Raw genomic sequence first — 23458 nt, 5'->3', positions numbered from 1 at the left:
AGGTACTGCTTGAGGGTTTCTGTTGATATCAAATATATATTGAACCGCAAAAGAAACGTCACCCCAAGTAACGTTGCATGAAAAGTTTAAATATCTGGGTAATTTTTGTCAAAGTTTTTAAAATTTAACATTACCTTGTCCGGAAAAAATGAAATTTGATGATAAAAAGACAAAGCAGATGACAATAAAACCGATCGCCCAAACGTATCATGGCAACGGCCATGGTAACCCGATGCACGTAAGTTTGTGCAAATTGAAATGCACATGCATTCCCCCATTTCTTGCCCTAGAAAAATCCACCCAGATCGGATAAAATTCATTCATTATTGAATTGCTACCACATGCCAAGATTGACAAGAAATCAACGACACCAAGCCTTTGGACGATTGCAAGCTGGACAAACCGCCCGCTAGGTATTCAATGCATTTCAAGTCTACTACGTAAGGACCATATACATGCTCCAGCAACGGTACCAGACCACCAACACTACAGATGACCGACCACGTAGTGGAAGACCAAGGGTCACCATCCGACGTCAGGATCGTCAGATTGTGCGACAGTATCTTCAAGATCGCTTTGTTACTGCTTCGAAAACTGCTCGACAGACCATGGGGAAACACGAGCGACACATTAGTGCGGACACTGTGCGTCGACGATTGACCAGCAGACACCTCCACTGTCACAGGCCACACCGAGGACCCATTCTGACACTGAGTCATCGCCGGGACCGTCTTCAGTGGGCAACACAGCCCCAGCATTGGCGCCACCAGCAGTGGAGAAGAGTCCTCTTCTCAGACGAGAGCCGTTACTGTATCTCAACAGCAGAGAGAGAGAGAGAGTCTGGCGACGCCGTGGGGAACGTTATTCGGATGCTTGTGTTGTTGAGAGAGACTCGTGGGGTGGTCCGAGCTTCATGGTGTGGGGTGGAATTGGTCCTGCACAGAGGGTTGGCCCTGTGGACTTCCAGAACATCGGTCCAGGGAGAGGCAATGGTGTCACAGCAGCTCGGTACATTGATCAAGTCTTGAGACCACACGCCATACCTCATTTGGCACGTCGCCGCAAACACGAGTTTCAGCATGATAACGCCCGTGCCCACACTGCGAGAGCAACAAGAGACTTCCTCCAGCAGAATGGCTTCAGAACCATGCAGTGGCCTGCCCTCAGTCCCGATTTAAATCCCATCGAGCACCTGTGGGACGAGATTCGAAGACGGCTGAATGACGTCCGCCCAAGGCCGACAACTGCTGCTGAACTGCGTCGGGCGTTCCCAGAATGTCGGCTCAAGTGCCTATAGCCTTCATCAACCGCCTCATCCATTCCATGTATCGACTTTGCACGGCAAGCATTATGCACATGGCGGTAGTGTTGTGTTTCACTTTAAGAACATTTGACACTTTAATTTCAACCTTGATGATCAGTTTTGCCAAGTTTCATCTTTTTAATATATCTAAAAGTATGTTAACAGTGTTTGGACAAATAAGGTTTCTCATATATCTATCCATGGTGACGTTTCTTTTGCGGTTCAGTATATAAACAAAAAATTCGACGAGTGGTGAAAAAATTGATATCAAAAGACACTCCGGTGAGATTCTATTTATCATCCAACATCATTCTTCCAACTTCTTCAGTTTGTAAACAGTAATAATAAGTGTCTTGAGTGTAGAACGCACACCTAACCAGCTTCAATGGCAATTAGTGATGGTTCTTTTATCACATGTGGATAACTTACCCATACTGAGTATCCACATGTATAATGAAACTTCATATATCTCCATAACCAATGTTCAGATATGGACGTTTCAACACTTGCAAGCGCCTTTTGGAGAGCCACAATGGGGCCAACATCATCAACGAGACTGACGGTGATGGTCGTACGGCACTCCATCTCGCCGCCCTCAACGGTCACGTCAAGGTGGTAACTCTGCTTCTACAGAAGGGAGCGGTGGCAGCAAGGTAAGCCTCGTGAAACCCCTACCTACATCTCTGTTACACCTCTTCTGTATAGGACCGCCTCCGTGGTCTAGTGGTAGAGCGTCCGCCCGGAGAGCGGAAGGTCTGGGTCATACCAAAAGACGTTAAAAGATGGAACTTGTTGTTACCCTGTCTGGCGCTCGGCATTAAGGGGCTAAAACAAGGACTGGTCGGCTCGGAGTCAGTATACTGTGTCTGAGTGGGGTATTCATGTTAAACTGCGGCATGGTATCTCAGTGAGCTAGCACTATAAATCGGCATCAGTCCGGACTAGTACAAGCAGCAACACAAACACACACATGTACATGCACGTCGCTATATAAGTGCAATAATCTTGGACGCGACGTTAAACCTCATTTCACCTCACCTCCCCTCTTCCGTATAGACACGTAGGACAGAGACTCTGTGTGTGTGTGTGTGTGTGTGTGTGTATTCGTGTCTGCGCCTCTGTGTGTGTCAGTGTCTCTGTGTGTGCGTCTGCGCCTCTCTATATGTCTGTGTCTCTGTGTGTGTTTGTGTCACTTTGTATGTCTGTGTTTGAGCGAATGTCTGTGTCTCTGTTTGGGCTTCTGCACCTCTCTGTGTGTCTGTGTGTGTCAGTAGTGTGTGTGTATCTCTGTGTGCGCGTCTGCGCCTCTGTGTGTGTATGTGTGTGTGTGTCTGTGTCTGTGTCACTTTGTATGTCTGTTTGAGCGAATGTCTGTGTTTCTGTTCGTGCTTCTGCACCTCTCTGTGTGTGTGTGTGTGTGTGTGTCTGTGTGTCTGTGTGCCTCTGTATCTGTGTGTCTGTTTGTGTGACTGGTTATGTAAGTTATATAACGGTGCGAGGAAAAGGAACAGGTCATAAATTTGCCAGTTTGGGGAACCGATGATTAGGGGCATGATGGTGGCGGGCGAAGGTTCGGGCAGAATGTATGTCTTGTGTCAGAAACCCATAGTGAGTTAGAATCCCGGATCGCCCTGATTATGTTCCCAAGTTTATCAGCACCATTCCTGTGTTCGTGGGTTTCACCAAAGTGGTAAACGTCTGAGACCTGAATCACCTCAGGCTTTCTTAGCAAATCAAGTTGACACGCCGTGATATAACTGGAACACTGTGTTTCGTTTAACCAATCTCACTCCCTCACTCACTCACTGAACTGAGGGGCAAAAGAAAGTGTACCGAGTTGAAAATGTAAGTGAAAAAGATCTGTTGTTTAATTTGATTATTTCTATTTAACAATTACTCATTCCTGCAACAGTTTGTAAGGATTTACCCGTGACTTGGTAATTTTGTGTAACAAAACATTGTTTCAATGAAAACTGGGGTAAGAAATGAATTTGCAACCACATGACCCTACCATGCTTGAAATCTTTTAAATTTGTGCCGAAAAAAGCAAATTTATTGATTTTCAAAGATAATATTTTAAAGATACCCATCAGCAGTTGTGTATCAGATTTTTTAATCAATTTTTTATTTAAAACTCCCTTGTAAAGTATTCCTTTTTAGACATAAAAGCGCTGACAACGCTCTTGCCTCGGGAAGATGAGCAAACCTTTTAACAGTGATAGTATCAACTCTTGTGATACAATCTACACTGTTGCACACTTCTCAATGTGTTCCAGGGATAGGGATAGCAACACACCGCTCCACCTGGCGGCGTCTAGCAACTACACACGGTGCATGAGACTACTACTAGGAGTGCACGCCAACCTTCTCGATGTCTTCAACTTGCGCGGGGTAAGTCTAGACAGCAAGTCCAATTTTGTAGCTTGATTTTCTTCTAGAGGTACTAGTGGCTCAGACGCGAAAGGCTCTATACCTCTCTGTGCAGAGTTGCGTCCCTTGGGGCGTGCCAGAGACCTATGATCGTGGGTTCGAATCCCAGATACGGCTGATTATGTTTCACGGCTTGTCATCACAATACTCGGTGGTTTCCCCAAAGTGGTAAAAGTGTAAAACCTTCAAAGGGCTATCCTCCCAACAAGCTGATCCTTCGTAGCTGAATTGGTTGTAGGGTAGCCTTGTGGTTAAAGCGTTCGCTCGTCACGTCGAATACCCGGGTTCTATGATCAAGTGAAAGATTGCTTGAGTTGGTGAAGACACGACGTGGATAGTGGGTGTTGGATCAGTGTATTAGTGAAGGAAGTAGGTTCTCAGAGATGATCATCAGTCAGTCAGTTATGCCCGTCGCTCCTGCCGAAGCATATGCCGCCGACAACAGTCCGCCAGAGTCATCGGTCCTTGGCTGCCCTCTCTAGTTGTTTCCAGGTGTGTCCCATCTTCTTGTTGTTTGCCTGGAGGTCCCGTCGCCAGGTGTTTCTTGGCCGTCCTCTTTTTCGTTTTCCCTGGGGGTTCCATGACAGCGCCTGTCTGGTAATGTTACTGACTGGCTTCCTCAAGGTGTGCCCAATCCATCCCCATGATGAGCATAGATGTCCCAAATCCTGTAACCCAAAGCTGTCCCAAGGCTGGTTAGTCCACACACATGTCCGTAGATTATCACAATAACCAACTCATCAGGATACAAGAAGTTCAATTGTCCATCTGACAGGACACGGCCTTGCATGTGGCAGCACTGAACGGGAACACAAATGCGGTCACGCTGCTGATGACCATGGGAGCAGAGTTCAGGAAAAACACCGACGGAAGGACGTTCTTTGACCACGCCATTGAACAGGGGAATTCCGATGTGGCAATGGGCATCGTTGGTCATGACAGGTATGTATGTTTGTTTGTTTGTCGTTAACGCCGCGCTAAGCAAATGTTCAGCAATATTCCAGTAAAAAACGGCAGTCTGTAAATAATCGAATCTGGACCAGACAATCCAGTGATTGACATTATGAGCATTAATCTATGCAATTAGGGACACGGTGACATGCATCAACCAAGTCAACGATCCTGACAACCCAACCCTGTTCGTCGCCTCTTGCGACAAGCCTGGGTTACTGAAGATAAATTCTAACCCGGATCATGACATGTCTTTTCATTTGTGTATTTGGAGAAGTATATGGATTTAACTGTCACCATCACAGTTTGTCGAATAAGTTGTTTTGAAGGAGATATTCGGTAAAGATTGATCCGTTTCACGTATCATTGTATTGTTTGGGGGAGAGGTCTTTATATATAAAGATATAATTTATTTCCGATAATACTGGAAATCTAATACTGGAAATGAATTACATGTCCCGTAAAAAATGTGCTGTGAATTAAAAATGTTGTTTGGCACCACCTTTCAAAGACATAAACGCGAGAGAATAATCAATCTGTTATATTTTATGTGAATCAATGTAATCGTGTAATTTCGGCGTCAAATTTTGAGAGTTATTGTTCACTGACTGTAAAAGCACATTTTAGACATCTTATCTTTGAAAATCCATAAATAAGTTGCTTTTTTCGGCACACAATTACATTTCAAACATGGTAGGGGCTATGTGGTTACAAACTCATTTCTTACCCAAGTCTTCATTGAAGCAAAACCTTCTTGCACAAAATTACCCAGCCACAGATTACTCTTTACAAACTGTTGCGGGAAAGAATGATTGTTAAATAGACACATTCAAATAAAACAACAGTTCTTTCACATTTAATTTACACAAGAAACAAACACATATGTAAATTCACGGTTCGCGAATATAGACGACTTCATGTTTATTAAGATAATTAATTATAAATTCGGAAGACGATGTGGTATCGCTCGTTGTAATCGACTCTTCACTTACTGTCTGCAGGTGGGAGGACGCGATGGACATGTGTTCTACCCTCTACTGCGGACCTATGATTGGTCTAATCAAACATATGCCAGAGGTCTGCATGGTAGGTTACTGGTCATTAATATTACAACCAGTACAGGGGATAGAATTTCGCCATTTATGGAAATGTGAGAACTTTGTTAAGGATCACAATCATGTAACTTTTTTCACCTAATAACATATGTACTAACCGTTTCCTATATCTATGTAAAACGTTATCGGCAGCATATATGTTTGTTTGCTGTTTAATGCCGCACTCAGCAAAGTTCCAGCTATATGACGGTGGTCTGTAAATAATTGAGACTGGACCAGACTATTCAGTGATTGATATCATGAGCATCGATCTACGGAAATGGGATATGATGACATGCATCAACCAAGCCTGACCACCCGATCCCGGTAGTCACCTGTTACGGCAAACTTTGGATGCCAAATACCTATTCTAACGCGGATCTTCACGGGTCGGCAGCATATGTGGGTTACACTGAGACGAATATGGCTTTATTGTTTCAGGCTGTGCTGGAGAGGTGCCAGACTCCGTCCAACCACGACAAACGAAGCAAAGATTACTATGTAGGTCGGCATGTAGATAACCAATAAACGTCGATAAACGAAGAATTTTAATATGATGAAGACCCCTTACACAAGTCGTCAAACCAGTGGTCTATAGGTTTTCAAGGCAATGTAGCGACTCCACCTACAACCAAATGATTCCATATGTAGCTTCGCCCTGGAGCTGATGCGTGTCTGTAGTTATTTTGGGGATCGTGATTATTGCATTTATCCGTATCGGCTTACGTGCAGCTATTCGCGTATGTTATGTAGACTTCGGTTTCAATAACTAAGAACACAAGACCCACGCGGTACATAAACTATCCTGCTCGATCTCTTCCAGATAGAATACAACTTCAAGTACCTGCGCTCTTCGCCCAGCCACATGCTGGAGAAGAAGAAGCAGGGAGAGGAGTTTGAACCGATGCCACAACTCAACGTAAGAGTCCAACATTTCAGTCAATACTCTCCTGCATCCGACGTCTACGGATATCATTAAGCGTCGTCCTGGTGTCGTCACTGATTTCAGTTGTCCATTCATATAATTTGCATAATTTGTCCGCCCTTAACGCCAAATGGAATCTGTTTGGGAGGATAATCAATTATTCTCTTGCATTGACGTTTTATATTAAAATGTAAAAACGATCACTTGACGTCCTATTTTCAAACTGTTTACAAAACGGACATGATATGAAAAACAGTAAGTCAGCATAAATCACATGGGTTATGTGTCAAGGCATCTGAATAGCTCCCCTTCTGAATTTGGAGACTTATGGGTATCACTTTTTTCTGCGTGATCACTCTGAGGCAGTACAATCAACATTGGTCTTAAGACACCCCGGTAGAACACTTTGTATTGATCACTCTGAGGCAGTACCATCAACATTGGTCTTAAGACAACCCGGTAGAACACTTTGTATTGATCACTCTTAGGTAATACCATCAACATTAGTCCTTAGACACCAGGGTAGAACACTTTATGATCACTCTGAGGGAGTACCATCACCATTGGTCCTAAGACACCCTTTGAGCACCCTTTATATTGATCACTCTGCGGAAGTACCATCAACTTGGTCCTAGGACACCTTTTAGATCACTTTATATTGATCTCTCTGAGTTAGTAACATCAACATTGATCCTAAAACACCAGGGTAGAACACTTTGTATCATACCTCTGTGTCAGAATAATGAGATCTGATTGGTCCACGGTGATCTTGATAAAGTACTTTGTATCCGGCCTTGGAGGGAAACATATTTCTCAGCGGGAGAATAAATCCCTTATACCCTGCCATGAGCAAGTCAGCCTGCACGTGGATTTCTGAGAGGCAGAATAAATCCCTTATATCTCGCTTTAAAGCAAAGATCTGCACGCTTTTTTCCGAGGAAATGAAAGTCAGGTGACATAGCAAGATCTCCTCAGCTCAATGGAACAGCTGTTTTCTATCATTTTTTAATTTGTTTCTTTTACAATGTCGATAAGATAAATCTGTTGTAGCAGGATAACTCGGAGTACATGCAGTTTTATGCGTTAGGGACGCATAACACCAAATGTACCCCTCGTGTTGTTGTCCTGTAAATCAAGCGAATAATCTGATGCACCCTTTACTCCTGTGTTTCAGGCGATGGTGAGAACAGGACGGGTGGAGTGTCTGTCGCACTCAGTCTGCGTCAACTTCCTGCAGATGAAATGGTAAATGGTAACACGCACTATACGGCACAGATACACGGTACAGATACACTGTTCGGAATGCAGAAGACAAACTTGATGTTTTGTGATCATATTTGAAATTCAACTACCCGGTGTTTACAATTTCTTTTCTCTACTAATATATATAACATTCGAGTTTCAAACGTCCTTACTACATGAACCAAAGTGTGAAGCCAATTCTTCCCCACCGTCAGATTGCTGGAAAAGCCGTCCACACTCCCAACATTATTACTGCCGCGTTTGCCATGGTATTCAAGTGTAGTAGGGCGTGGAGTCATCCCACAGATGACATCCTTACCTTGTCAGCTTGCTGACGGGGTTAACCTCTTTGGTCATGTGGACAAGGCGTCCGACCTCTGATCAGAAGGTCCGTGGTTCGAATCCCGTGATGGGACTCTACACCACTACACAAGCACTACCCATAGTCAGTTATGATAAATCTGTATCTGTTTCATTAGCAGTAGCCATGCCATAATGACCCATCCAGATTATGAATTTTTAGTAAGTTCAGCAATGCATACAAAGCCCCGTAAAGCTCCATCCAGCTCCATCCTCTGTATGTTCAGGGCTCGCATTTCGGTAAACCTATACTAACACCTGGATCCATTACCATAGTCACTGCGATCTCAAATTACCACGGAAATGGATCCAGGGGTTAATGTTGGTTTACAAATATGCGAGCCCCGTAGATATTTAGGATGGTAAAGATCGCTCTGAAGAATAAATAAACATGTTTGATGTATACTTTAACAGGAACTACTACGGCAAGTGGATCTACTCCGCCTACCTGTTCATCTACATCGCCTATCTGGCCCTGCTAACAACCTTCATCGTCAACCACGACTCTCTTCAGCATCATGACCGGGGAGCCATCGACAACAGCACGATGAAGATGCTGAAAGGGAACAACAACGGCGGCTACATGGTACGTCGTGATTATCCCACCATAGTGAAAAATAAGATGGTGTTCGGTATTTCGCAGAGGGGGTTGGCACCCTTATTAGTAGAATTAGGGTCTCAGTTCAAATGATAGATTAGGAGGAGTGTACTAAATAAATAAAAGTATCGTTAATATCTGTGAAAATACATCGACGACCGTAACCTTTCATCGATTTTCAAATAGGATTGTATTATTTCGATATTTGTTGTAATCCTGTTCTTGAAAAGAACTGATTTTGTCGTTGCGAAGAATATATACGATATTATTCAGCACATTTATTTTAGATCCTGAATTCTCTCCTGTATGTCATCTGTGTGTTCTCCATCCTGTAGATTTATATTCTGCATCTTTTGTTTGTTTGCTTACCAGTTCAAGCCAATGTACGCAGTGGTACTGTGGTTGATAGGAATATACGCTGTGATCAACATGATCAAGGAGGTTTTCCAGATGGTTACCCAGGTAGGGTTTATCAGTGTTTTAATAACGTCATACCATGATTCAAATCTATTCAGTACCCTAACCTGTCATTCGTGTCATCCCAATCCTATACAACACCCTTACCCTATGAGACAAGAGAATCATATACTGTAAATCGTGAAACTAATGCGTCTCCAAAAGAATGCGACCACTGGCCCCCTAGCAAAAAATGCGACTCAATATGAATGCGACACCGACCTCCTCTCAAGGATCAGTGGATTTATGTATAAAGAAAATGTCCTCTGTCAGGTTTACAAGAGAATCCACACCGTAATCCATCCTTACATTAATCCATTCACACACCAAATAGCACCGCTTATTAGCGCTGAGTAGAGTACTTCCGCTAAAACAATACATGCACGCTGGATCGTGTCGGCCTTTGACGCAGTCGCAAAGAACAAAGACACCGTGTTGCGCGGGTGGCATCTGTAGGGACTTGCAACATAATACAACACAATCATGTAGCATAGATACAACTTACGTATATTCCACTTCAAACCCATACTATACCACGATCATAGAACACACTAAACCTATTCAACAATATATTCCTACACCCCCCCCCCCCCCCCCCCCCCCCCCAATCCTAATCAGTTTCGTCTTTCTGATCAGTATAAGCTTAAGTCTAACTCGCTGGACCAAGTCCCGCGACAAAACCATTTCTACATCTCTAAAGGCTGAGGTCATTGTATGACTCCTGCTGTGTTCACTAGCATGTGTTTTTGAATTACTATCAAATACTGCTGATACCAGGTGTTCACGGAATGATGAGCGTATCCTGTCCCACCGTGATACCCGTCACAAACACATGCAAAGCAAAGTCAATTGTTCACCTGAAAATACACCGGTGCCTGTCTAAATAGGGAACCCAAACCCCAAATATAAATACATTTTTTTTCAAGGTATGCTAGCAACACTATATAAAGTGCCATGCGTTTCCTTGTGATGTATCAGGTGATGCGACTGGTGTTTCAGAAATGGCGCTACTTCACAGACAAACAGAACTTCCTGGAGTGGTCCCTGTACATTTCCACCCTCTTGTTTATCGCCCCTTTCCTGTTCCATCTCTCCTTCCACTGGCAGTGGGAGGCAGGGGCTCTGGCTGTCTTCCTGGCCTGGTTCAACTGCCTTGTTTTTCTGCAGAGGTAAGCAATGGCACGAACGTCTTCTTACACGCTTCATCATTCATCAAGAGCTTAGTCTTGACGCGGTTGAAGTGTCCTCTCATCAAGAAGAAGATACAAATTTGATTGCTAACAATGTTTAAGACTTGTTAAGCCCATTTTCGGTGACCCCCGCGGTGACAATGCTAGAATATTGCTAAAACGGCGACCCACACTCACCACTCACTCTTCGTAGGTAAGGCCACATCAAACTGATGAGTTGTTCCTCGGTTTCCCGGGCACCTTTTTTTCCAAATGTTTAACCAGTTTTTTGCCCTAATGACCATATCTTACCAAAATTAGCAAAGGGTTGAACATTGTATAGGTTATGTATTAATCATATAACATTTGACAATACGAATTTGATGCATAGGTGCAATATCAACTTTATCGGGAATGCACGTGTATTTTGATTTGGAAACTGTCCACTAGCTTCCCACCTTTGACCCAAACAAAGTAGATAATTATTTTAATGTGGCCCATATAGAAAGCTGACTGCACTGACTTTGCAGACCCTGCTCAATTATTGTTTCTTGTCATGGAGTGGCTATTTTAGCCACGCTCTGTTCTCAACAAGCTTGTTACAATGCTGCTCTTGTGACCTTCTCCATGGCGCTGAACAGGAATGGTAAAGCTTGCAAGAATACCGAAAAGTAGTTTTTCTATACTTGCCCATGTACATTTCAGGTTCGACTTCTTCGGCATTTATGTGGTGATGTTCCTGGAGATTCTGAAGACGCTCCTGCAGGTGATCTGTGTGTTCTCTATCCTCATCATCGCCTTCGGCCTCGCGTTCTTCATGCTGCTCAAACACGAGGTACGTCTCACCATCACCCTCACCCTCATCTTCTCCCTCACACCCATCTTCACCCTCACCCTCGCAATCACCTTTTCCATCAACCTCACACCCACCTTCACCCTCACCCTCGCAATCGCCTTTACCATCAACCTCACACCCACCTTCACCCTCACCCTCGCAATCACCTTTTCCATCAACCTCACACCCACCTTCACTGTCACCCTCGCAATCACCTTTACCATCAACCTCACACCCACCTTCACCCTCACCCTCGCAATCACCTTTACCATCAACCTCACACCCACCTTCACGCTCACCCTTGCAATCACCTTTACCATCAACCTCACACCCACCTTCACACTAACCCTTGCAATCACCTTTACCATCAACCTCACACCCACCTTCACCCTCACCCTCGCAATCACCTTTACCATCAACCTCACACCCACCTTCACGCTCACCCTTGCAATCACCTTTACCATCAACCTCACACCCACCTTCACGCTCACCCTTGCAACCACCTTTACCATCAACCTCACACCCACCTTCACCCTCACCCTCGCAGTCGCCTTTACCATCAACCTCACACCCACCTTCACTCTCACCCTCACAATCACCCTAACCATCAACCTACCACCATTTACCCTAAACCTCACTCTCAAAGTCATCTCAACCCTCATCATCATCTTCTTCACCCTTACCCTAACACTCACCCTTACCTTCACCTTCACTCTCAACCTCACACTCACTCTCAAACACATCTCAACCCTCATCATCATCTTCTTCACCCTTACCCTAACACTCACCCTTACCTTCACCTTCACTCTCAACCTCACACTCACTCTCAAACACATCTCAACCCTCATCATCATCTTCTTCACCATCTTCTTCACCCTTACCCTTACCCTCACACTCACCCTTACCTTCACCTTCACCTTCACCTTCACCTTCACCTTCAACCTCAACCTCAACCTCAACCTCACAGTCACAGTCACTGGCAAACACATCTCAACCCTCATCACCATCTTCACCATCATCTTTACCCTTACCCTTACCTTCACCTTCAACCTCAACCTCAGCCTCACAGTCACAGTCACAGTCAAACACATCTCAACCCTCATCACCATCTTCACCATCATCTTTACCCTCACCCTCACACTTACCTTCAACTTCACCCTCAACCTCAACCTCAACCTCAAAAGCAACCTCAACCTCAACCTCCCACTCACACTCATTCTCAAACACATCCTCAAACGTACCCCCACGTTCATTCTCTGGCGTCAAATACCATAGATACAGCATATGCATCGGCGTGGGCCGGTCATGTTTATAGCACACATAGCTTTACCTTCATGCACACTCGCCAGGTTGGATTCCACCGATTGTGCAAGACGTATGTGATAAATCTAGCAATTACAGACCGAATGATTGATGAAATGTACGAAAAGAATGTTGAAAATATGACACAAATGTATGACTAGTTGCACAAACATGACTTCACCTGAAATGAAACAATCACGTTATTGACAGACGCTCTGGAAAAAACTTTGTCGCCCGTGGAGAAATGACATACACACCATGTATGTCCTCTATGATACCTTCCTTCATATGTGGAATGGCACAACACAACTAATTGCTTTCTCTCACGATTCGTGGATTGATCATGTATAAATGTTTACATGCAAAAACGGAATTAGTTGAGACTAAATCGGCATTGTTTCCATTGCTTTCAAATATAACATACGCCACCAACACGACTTTGTAAATCTCAACGCAATATCCTAGCGTCAACAATATAAAAGTACATGGGTCTGGAACCTTATTCAGCAGCTGACACCAATTTATGTCCGAACATCATAAACAAAGAATGACATTATTGCACGTTTTATAACTCCTTTCCACAATCTATCAGTGTTTGTTGCGTGTAATTTAACCGGGTATATCCCGTAAAGTTCTAAATCACTATTTACTGTTAAAAGAAATAATGCGAAGTCACGTCATTATCGCACTGAATCTGTTCTATGATTGAGGAGCGTAATGTCGTGTAAAGGGCGTATCGTTTAGTACGTTTCGTCACGCCAAATTCACGTAGTCATGTTTGTTTTCCATTACGATGTTTTTACACACAGCTCTACATCGAACATGTTTAATTGATCATCTGAATGGACAATGGAACCCATATCCGTAAATACACACTCAAATAATACTCTATTTAGGTCGAAATGATTCGTTTGCCATTGTGACTACGATGATGGCTGGGCGGTGACTTGTCAGTTCTTGTACCTAAACTTTTAAGCAGGTGTTCGTCATCCAGTCCAGCTTCGCGTAAATCGTGTATCTAATAACTTGTAATGTCGTAATTATCGTAATGCTGAAACATTGTTGCAGCTTGAAAACAGTCATGTATAAACAGAGACCCGTTAGCAGTTAGCATGCGTAAACACGTGTGGACAAAGAACAGCTGCAATGAGTGTTTTCCCTCGCCACCTACAGCTACCCATAAACGTTTTACGGAATATCTTAAGTGTATTAACTGGCGGCTATCAAGGGCTTTTAAAGCCCATTACAGAGTTGCAAGTCATCTCTTAATACGATAAAGTAGTAGTATTTGTCGCTAAACCAATACATAGTCCACTTTGATAAATAACGTATCACAGGTGAGTGATCAATGACGTAGCTACATGTAATTCCTTTCATGTGGCAATTAACTTGTAGAACTAAATGCGTATTCTGTATTTACACGCTCTTCATGCGGATAGCGATCTTTCGATAACGAACTAGTTGTGCCTTTCAAAGTGGAAATATTAAGACTGAGAAAAAAACCTCACAGCCATATGGTTATGTTTAATATCTAGACTAATTTTTGTTTTTTATGTTATGTATATGCACTTTATAACGAAACTGCGAACTTATGTATGTATCTGCTATCCTCTTCCTATCCCTCTTTAACTCCTTATCCATCCCTGTCTCCCCGCCTTATCCCCGCTTTCTCTCTCTCCCTCCCCTCTATCCCTCCCTTTTCACCCTCTCTCTCTCTCGCTCTCTCCCTCCCCTCTATCCCTCCCTTTTCACCCCTCTCTCTCTCGCTCTCTCCCTCCCCCTCTATCCCTCCCTTTTCACCCCCCTCTCTCTCGCTCTCTCCAGCTCTCTCCCTCCTCTCTATCCCTCCCTTTTCACCCTCTCTCTCTCTCGCTCTCTCCCTCCCCTCTATCCCTCCCTTTTCACCCCCTCTCTCTCTCGCTCTCTCCAGCTCTCTCCCTCCCCTCTATCCCTCCCTTTTCACCCCTCTCTCTCGCTCTCTCCAGCTCTCTCCCTTCCCTCTATCCCTCCCTTTTCACCCCTCTCTCGCTCTCTCCCTCCCCTCCCCTCTACCCCTCCCTTTTCACCCCTCTCTCTCTCGCTCTCTCCCTCCCCTCTATCCCTCCCTTTTCACCCCTTCTCTCTCTCACTCTCTCCAGCTCTCTCCCTCCTCTCTATCCCTCCCTTTTCACTCCTCTCTCTCTCGCTCTCTCCCTCCATCCCTCCCTTTTCACCCCCTCTCTCTCGCTCTCTCCAGCTCTCTCCCTCCCCTCTATCCGTCCCTTTTCACCCCTCTCTCTCTCCAGCTCTCTCCCTCCCCTCTATCCCTCCCTTTTCACCCACTCTCTCTCTCGCTCTCTCCAGCTCTCTCCCTCCCCTCTATCCCTCCCTTTTCACCCCTCTCTCGCTCTCTCCCTCCCCTCCCCTCTATCCCTCCCTTTTCACCCCTCTCTCTCTCGCTCTCTCCCTCCCCTCTATCCCTCCCTTTTCACCCCCTTCTCTCTCTCACTCTCTCCAGCTCTCTCCCTCCCCTCTATCCCTCCCTTTTCACCCCTCTTTCTCTCTCTCCCTCTCTTTCTCCAGCTCTCTCCCTCCCCTCTATACTTCCCTTTTCACCTCTCTCTCGCGCTCTACCTCCTTCTCTCCCCTACTTTTTCTCTCTCCTCTCTCTCTCCTCTATTCCTCCCTTTTCACCCCTCTCTCTCTCTCGCTCTCTAGCTCTTTTTCTCTCTCTCTCTCAAACAGTGTTAAGTCATCAGTATGTTCTCTCTTCAGGAGTCGAGAGCCTACTCTAGTCCTGGGTTGGCGTTATTGAGGACGGTGACGATGATGTTGGAGATGGACTACATGGAAACATTCAACGGGCCCTTCACCGACGACAACGGCAGCACCCTCCACTTCGACACATTGACGTTGTTCCTCCTGGCCGTGTTCGTTCTCCTCATGCCCATCCTTCTCATGAACCTCCTGGTAAATAATTAGCATATACACCGATCTACACTGTGTAGAGTCCCCTCTCCATGAACCTCCTGGTAATTAATTAATACATTTTACACCCAGCTACGTTTTGTCGAATCCCCTCTCCGTCAACCTCCTGGTAAATAATCAACATATACACCGAACTACATTGTGTCGAATCCCCTCTCCGTCAACCTCCTGGTAAATAATTAACATATACACCGAGCTACATTGTGTCGAATCCCCTCTCCGTCAACCTCCTGGTAAATAATTACCATATGCACTAAGCTATGCTGACAGTGTGTAAAATCCCTTCTCCGTGAACCTCCTGGTAAATAATTAACATATACACCGAGCTACACTGTGTAGAATCCCCTCTCCGTGAACCTGCTAGTAAATGAATAGCATATACACTGAGCTATTCTGTGTAAAATCCCTTCTTCTTGAACTTTGAGGTAAATAACATGACAAATACATCTGCCACACAGTGATGGCTGTACCGTAAACCTGCTTATCGTGCATTGGTATGTATTCCAATAGAAATGTTCATAACTCATGTGCCATTTTCACTGGAGACATTTACAAATCTAAAAAACATAATCTTAATACTAAGAGAATAGTCTTGATTCCCTACTAAATCAGATTCCATATGGTAATAACAGGCCAAATAATGATAAATGATTTTATGCATGGCTCACTGAAAATCAGCGAAGACACCAGGTGTTCGCGGATTTACACTAAGTCGTGTCATGCTGGGTCCATATATTCGCTTGAAGTTTGGTCACTAGTATGAATTCACCATATCATAAAGGATAAACCTGCGAGAGAGCAGCCAAAGCTCGGATATGCGATACAAATGGATTTTCCGAAAACTGACAAAAATACAATATTGTACTGTTCAGATTGGTTTGGCTGTTGGTGACATCGAGTCTGTTCTGAGAAATGCCCGCCTGAAGAGACTTGCCATGCAGGTACGTAATGCCGTCATTTTCGCTGGGAGTTTTGTGTGCTAAAATATCAATCTCAGTCAAACTCACGTAAATATGTTTTTAATAATACTATCAATATATACTAACGGAAAAACATATTTTTTGCTTCATATAAAGTTCAATAAAAAATAAAATATTCTGAAATTAGATAATGCATCTTCAACACATATTCATGAAGACATCTCCCCGACTTTAAAGTCGTGATTCACAATTTCCACGTGCATGTTCATGCACCGCGCACAATTTGGATGTTTGTGTGTTTGTTTGGAGCATGATACTCGCAATTTTATTGATACTCGTGTTTTTTAATGAGAACAGCACACAATGTTTAGCTGTCAGGTGCTCATAAAAGACACACACTTTTATTTAACCGTAAATAAGGGCTACGCAATGTCATGGCTTGCCGAAAATCAAGGTCCACGTGATGTGGGTACGCTGAAAACAGAAATGGCGCGAAACGAAGTTGCGAGACTTTTTAATCGAAATACAATATCATCTCTTTGGAGACGTTATCTACAACAGCAGCCGGCAACACTCCTGGCTTTCCACGAGGGGTCGTCCACGTGTGACGTCATGTCAACAAGACAACCATATTTGTTTGGTGCATCTACGGAATAGATACCAAACTCCCACATTAACAGCTCGGACAATTCCTGGGTTGAGAGCAATTAGTGGCGGAAACCTCCACAACCGGTTGGGGGATCAAAACGCCCATCAAAACACCGTCAGGCACAACTAGTTTGGTGTAGACAGCATCTGAGGTTCAGGAGACAAGACTGGGTCGGTATACTGAGTGTTCAGATTTCATCTGGACAGCTCTGATGGTCGTGGAAGGGTCTACAGTCTTTCAGGAGTGAGTGAGTGAGTGAGTTGGGTTTAACGCCGCTTTTAACAGTATTCCAGTTATATCACGGCGTGCCAGCTTAATGTGGGAAGAAAGCCCGAAGTGATGCAGGTCCTAGACGTTTACCGCGAGCACGGGTATGGTGCTGACAAACCTAGAAACATAATCGGGGCGAACAGGCTTTCAGGAGAGAGTTGGATATTTAAATTGCGTAGGCTACAGGGACGACGTCCTTCCTGCTCATGTTCTACCCTTGATGCAAATGCTGAGACGTAAGGTCACGTTGCAGCAAGATAATACCCGCCCACACTTTTGGAGGCTGTGACCATGGCCGGCTGTTTCCACCATAGCAGGGATGAGATAGAGCAACGCCTACGAGAGGATCAGAACCAGCAGGTAGCCAGCTCATTTGGTCCAATCTTTGGTTGACATATGGAACAACATTCCCCATGCTGTTTTCAAGCATCTGGTGTCTTCCATGCGCCGTCTCTGCCTCGCTTGCATCAACGCACCCGGTATTTACATTGTTAACTGAGTTGTTACACCACCCATCATGTAGGGCGCGTCGCTCTGTCTCCTGTTCCCAGGTATGGGTTCACTCAATGCACCTGTTAATGATAAAACAATGATCAGACAAATAACAAAATATTAAGACATTTACACCACTTTATATGAAGCACAGTTACTTTTTTTTCCGTTTGTATATTAACATGCCAAATTAATCGCCTTATATTACTAGTCAATACAGAACATACTGTTTGACTGCAGGTTGAGCTTCACACAGACATGGAGCGAAAGATGCCTAACAAGTTGCTGACCAAGGTGGACAAGACTACCCACAGGATCTACCCCAACAAGTGCCGGCACGCGATCTTTCAAGTACGCTAATTTTAAGAGGATTCCTTGACCGCCTCCGTGGTCTAGTGGTAGAGTGTCCGCCCGATCCCCGGGCGCGTCATACCAAAAGACGTTACTAGATAATACTTGTTACCCTGTCTGGCGCTCGGGGTTCAAACAAGTAACGGGTCGGCTCGGGGTCAATATACTGTGTCTGAATGGGGGTGTGTATGTTAAACTGCGGCATGGGATCTGAGTGGGCTGGCGATATAAATTGGCATCAGTCCGGACTAGTACAAGCAGCCACACACAAATACAGCGCTTACGTGTATACGATGTTAATACTCATGTAAACCGGGTTCTGATGTACTCTGGAACTGGGGTTATTGTAGTAACCTGTGGTGAAAGTTTTCTGGGATGGCTTCAATAGCACGTATATCAAGTTATGTTTTCAATACCTAACACTGATTTCATATAGACATCCATAGGCCAGCTGCTTCATTTTCAAGATTGGATGTCATATACCAGTGAGTGAATGTTTCTAATGCCGCAATCAGTCAGCCAATTCACAGAACCTCCCATCCAATCCCCGTTTACGTCAGCTCCTGACCCTGCATCCTAACAGAGATGACAATATACTGGCTTTTAAATTCCGTTGATGTTCTGTGTTTAACAGGTGCTGTCAATGGTGATGTCCTATGACGACGAGAGCAGCGACTTATCCAATGACGGCCAAAGTTGTTACAACAGCTACATCTCCGGAGAACTCTACAAGCAGAAAACTAGGTAAGTCAATATAAAACATCAACGCCAGAGAGTAACCAGGCTCGATTATCGGCCGAAACAGATTCCACTGGGCTGCAACAGGCAAAATAGCGGTGACACCGAAAATCAGTAATGACAGTTGTTCGCGAATAGGGAAAGAATGCCCTGACAATTTGGTAGCATACGCCACTTAGTTTTGCACATTATACCGCGTGTTCTATAGGGGCGGTCGGGTAGCCTAGTGGTTAAAGGGTTCGCTCGTCAAGACGAAGACCCGGGTTCGATTCCCGCATGGGTACAATGTGTGAAGCCCATTGCTGGTGTTCCCCGCCGTGGTATTGCTGGATATTGCTAAAAGGCGGCTCAGAACAATACTCCCATCACTCACTCTTCTTTCAATAAGCTGACACGACGTGATACAGGTGGAATATTATTCCAAATGGTGTCACACCCATCTCAGACATTCACTCCTGTCACTTTGTGGTTAAAAGCTCATCCAAGTCAGTATGTGTGCAATATCATGCGGGTGAGATACGATGAATATATATTGGTGGTATTGGGCGGATTTAACCTGACATAAATTGAGCGCAAAAAAAGCTGTGTCGCTCCTTGCTTAGCACTATGATGTTATTTAGGGTATATAATCCCATTGGTTTTATTTGGTAGATCAGGTTCCCATAACAACAATAAGGTACAGTAATTTTATCTGTTGGGGATTGACAGAACATGGCCATGGACAGTCTAAGGGAACCCAGCTTTCAGAGATGTAATCTGTATTGAATTCCTAACCCACTTCCAAAGATCCCACTTACGCATGCTGGCAGTGTTATATTGTAACGAGGCGTAAACCCACTCAGTCAGTTCATTGTATCCGTTCTGTTGGCCAGAATGAAGGAGCTAAGCGCATCCATCGACAAGAGCCACCAGCTGCTGCGGCTGATTGTCCAGAAGATGGAGATCCAGACCGAGGATGAAGTGTGGGATGAGGGTCTGGCCCCCTGCGACAGTCTAGAGTCAATCCTTAACCCCTCGGGCAAGGGTGTGTGGCGGTCGTCCAAGAGCGGGAAGCAGATGTTACAGCAGTCAATGGTCGTCACCCGATGGAAGCGGAACATGGATAAGATGTGATAAGATGGAGATGGACGGAGAAGAAAATATTTGTGTCTGAAATTAGATGGCGGAGTTGAAAAGTGTGAAGCTATTTCAAAAGGACTAGACAGTATGCCAGAGGAGTGAATGTGAATGTGGTCAGAACATGGAGTATTTTGTTGCTGATCAGGAGGAGACATGTGGAAAACACGTGGAGACAGGGGTTGGCATGCTGAATACAACCAACCAAAGACAAGATTTGGACGAAGAGGGAAGTACGAGTGTTTGTGATGAAAAGAAATCACATCAGGTGTCGCCACGTGACAATAGTTGGGCTTAAATAGCAAACGTCATCTGTCATATTTGTATAATCAGATCACAAGCTAAGGTAAATCAGTTGGTGTTACAATTGTCTCACCAACGAAATGCGTTGTATCTGATTCATGGTCACATAGAACCCTACTGGAAAAATTATCCGGAAAATAAAACTTTTCTTTGGGAAAAGCTAATGGTAATACATAAGGTTTTAAGGTAACAAACCATTATGATGTGATATCCTAAAAATATGTATGAAAGATAAAATCGCGTACCTCCAAGGGGTGGGTGAAGTCTCGGCAACAAGTACACGATAGCGTAATTAAGTGTATTGCACTTTGTGTCAACTTTCGTAAACAATACATTTCACTGTAAAGCAAAGATGTATTCTGTAGTGACGACTGATTGACACTCAGTTAAGCCCTACTAGAGATTTTCTTGTAACTTTGATGTCGAAATGTTATGCATAGTTGTACTGTGGTGCCCTAAAACTTTCAAAACGGGAAGACAAAAATGTCAAAAAGTGCATTTATTTACAACAAACAAAATACAAAAATGTTTTTTGTTGTTTACTCTTATGTATGTTTATTGGTCCCATGCAAACTCCCCAGTCGCTACGTCATGTACAATTATGATACACGTGTCCATCAGTTGTTATTAGTTTTACTTTTATAGTCAAAAAGCACAAATATAGTTTGGACTACGAATGCTTTAGCATTCGTGATTCAGTGTCATACCGAAAAATGCAATAGCAACCTTTCATCCTATTACAGTAAGGAATTCCGTCTAGAAGTTGAATCTCGTCTTTATCAGTATCGTGTAGCTTGTACCATCCGGTGTCAATTTTATAGGACCGTTGGACATTTGAACGTGGTTATGTCATGTGTCATCTTGTTCAATAAATTCGTTTTTATCTATTCTATATAAATGTTATCGTGTTTATGTTTTTCTTGAATGATCAATTTTGTTAAATGTAGATTATTGATGTACATTGGGTATTGTGGATTTGATATATTTTGTAGGTATAATTACTCGCAAGTGTTGGTATATTGGGGGAGTGTGAAACACGTGTTGATACCCAATAACCTGATACCTTGTACCCCACCATGCAACAAAGATGCAAAGCTTTGGTTAATCTACAATACGGATACGACGATACAAACTTTCACAACAGTACTTTTTTATTGCGAGTCATTTAGCAGATTTCATTAGTCCAAATTAAAGCTTCACGTGTCCACAAAGTCGGATTTTTTCCTGTACAGAAGATTCGACCTTCGCATAGCAGCAACACAAATTAAAGTTTAACCAGATATCATGAAGTTGCATCATTTGGAATTGGAAATTAAAACATTTTACATTAATGCAGTTATTGCTATTCTATTATTGACCGCACCCAGGCGGTAGACGAAATGGTCCGTGAATATTCGTGTGTACACCATCCTATGTATATTACTCTCGTGCCTGATTATATTATATGAAACTCTGAAAATAAATTGAATAGTTACAAGTGTCGGTACCTGAGTCTTTGAGACACTCTAACCAACTTTGAGACACTCTCGCCAACTTTTTTCTATAAATCTTTGAGTCCATTTTACTCTTGTCAACAAAGCCATGTTATAAATCTCTGTGCCAAAATAAGTTGGTAGATATGACTTTGGAGAACGTTTTTCACATTATTTGTAGATAGGTCTTTGGGGCACACTAGTCAAATTACGGTACATACGTCTTAAAGGCGCTCTCCAATGCTCTCGCCAAACACAAGCTTTGAGAATAATGCGGCGCTTTTGTCTTCATCTAATTCCTGAAACTCTGAAGAACTAATGTTGATATAACAAGAACAACCATGCGATTATGTATCCTCCGTGTATAATAGCATAACACAGCAGGACTCTGTTTATGCGGTTTCTTTAATTACAACATCGAGAATCAGTTTATGGCCAAAACACAAGTCCTAGTTCAACATTGTATTACTCTCAGAGACAACTGGGAAGTGTAATTACTCACAACATGTAGTTTGAATGACATGATGGCATGTTTATTCGACTAACATTGAAAACGTGTTTCTGACTAGCAATATCGTGTGTTTGCCAAAGAGTGATTTATCACTGGATGTATAGACTATAGGAGATGGCAATGAGAATGTTTACGAAACTGCTGCTGTTTTAGCGCCACATTGTTGAAGCAGTCATCGATCCTACATAAATCACACTGTTTACCCCGGGTATCTTGATGTTTTTGTCCTGTAACAAAACACTCGGTCCCTCTCGTGGGTCATTTTCGACTCATCAGAATTCATCCATAAATAACCTTTTATGTGTGTAAATGAGCAGCTGGTAGTGTAACTAGATTTGCGTGTTCCATTATCTACAATATCTGCTAAAATATTTCTGATTTGCGTCCCGTGATAATTGAGCACTTGCTGTCAAGAAAGTAAATGCATTCTGTTACCATTGTATAGTCGTGAGTAACCGACTTTTGTTCCCGTTAATCGTGATAGTATATTCTGTTACAATGTATGCAATTATGGCCGATTATGACGGTAGCTTCAAATATGGAAAGAAACGCGGCATTATTCATATCTATCAATCTCTTCTGATGTTTACAAATGTTTATTTCAATAGTCCAAACGACTATAGTCTCATAACATACCATCATATTTACATATTATAGCAATTTCGATAAGCATGCAGATACCGTAGATCCCAATATCTCGACCATCGTTTCAACTTCTAAGACTTAATCTGGACTCGGGACTCTCAACGACCGATAAAACGATACATTTAGAACGTCTTGAGATCTTCGAGGTGACGAGGTTTTATTGTTGACTTCTTTTGTTCACTTGCTCACTACCTCGTTGAGACCTTAGTTTGAATCGGAATCAAAGATATATGGACAATTTCTACGATACATTTGTTCCTGTGGTGTTGAGATCTGTTTATTGTTTATGTATTGAGAGTACTGTTAAGATCTATTTATTGTTTATGTATTAAGAGTGATCTAATAAATGTTGTTATTGA

The 23458-nt window shown here is 43.5% G+C and overlaps 2 protein-coding genes across 6 annotated transcripts in view; both read left to right on the top strand.

Moving 5' to 3' along the window:
• LOC139478774 (transient receptor potential cation channel subfamily A member 1-like) overlaps nucleotides 1-23458 on the top strand; it is a 65502-nt gene extending 42044 nt beyond the window's left edge. For all 5 annotated transcript variants that reach the window (XM_071261391.1, XM_071261393.1, XM_071261390.1 and 2 more), the window contains exons 11-26: nucleotides 1792-1956; nucleotides 3580-3694; nucleotides 4509-4675; nucleotides 5686-5770; nucleotides 6220-6279; nucleotides 6602-6697; nucleotides 7878-7948; nucleotides 8720-8891; nucleotides 9276-9365; nucleotides 10359-10528; nucleotides 11234-11363; nucleotides 15420-15614; nucleotides 16505-16573; nucleotides 18204-18314; nucleotides 18949-19058; nucleotides 19925-23458. In XM_071261391.1, coding sequence (XP_071117492.1) covers nucleotides 1792-1956; nucleotides 3580-3694; nucleotides 4509-4675; nucleotides 5686-5770; nucleotides 6220-6279; nucleotides 6602-6697; nucleotides 7878-7948; nucleotides 8720-8891; nucleotides 9276-9365; nucleotides 10359-10528; nucleotides 11234-11363; nucleotides 15420-15614; nucleotides 16505-16573; nucleotides 18204-18314; nucleotides 18949-19058; nucleotides 19925-20165 — 2047 coding nt within the window. In that variant the 3' untranslated portion in view covers nucleotides 20166-23458. The remainder of the gene's footprint in view (nucleotides 1-1791; nucleotides 1957-3579; nucleotides 3695-4508; nucleotides 4676-5685; nucleotides 5771-6219; nucleotides 6280-6601; nucleotides 6698-7877; nucleotides 7949-8719; nucleotides 8892-9275; nucleotides 9366-10358; nucleotides 10529-11233; nucleotides 11364-15419; nucleotides 15615-16504; nucleotides 16574-18203; nucleotides 18315-18948; nucleotides 19059-19924) is intronic.
• On the top strand, nucleotides 11548-12638 carry LOC139478267 (uncharacterized; the record flags this gene model as incomplete). The annotated part of the gene is made up of 3 exons (XM_071260681.1): nucleotides 11548-11618; nucleotides 11724-11848; nucleotides 11911-12638. Coding segments are annotated over 3 exons (924 nt in total), but the record flags the coding sequence as incomplete, so codon positions are not given.

The sequence above is a fragment of the Haliotis cracherodii genome, unplaced genomic scaffold (genome assembly GCF_022045235.1).
Source record: "Haliotis cracherodii isolate W230 unplaced genomic scaffold, xgHalCrac1.p SCAF_4, whole genome shotgun sequence".
Lineage (NCBI taxonomy): Eukaryota > Metazoa > Mollusca > Gastropoda > Lepetellida > Haliotidae > Haliotis > Haliotis cracherodii.
Note: the sequence above shows the minus strand (reverse complement) of the source record. Positions and strands in the feature narration are given on the sequence as shown.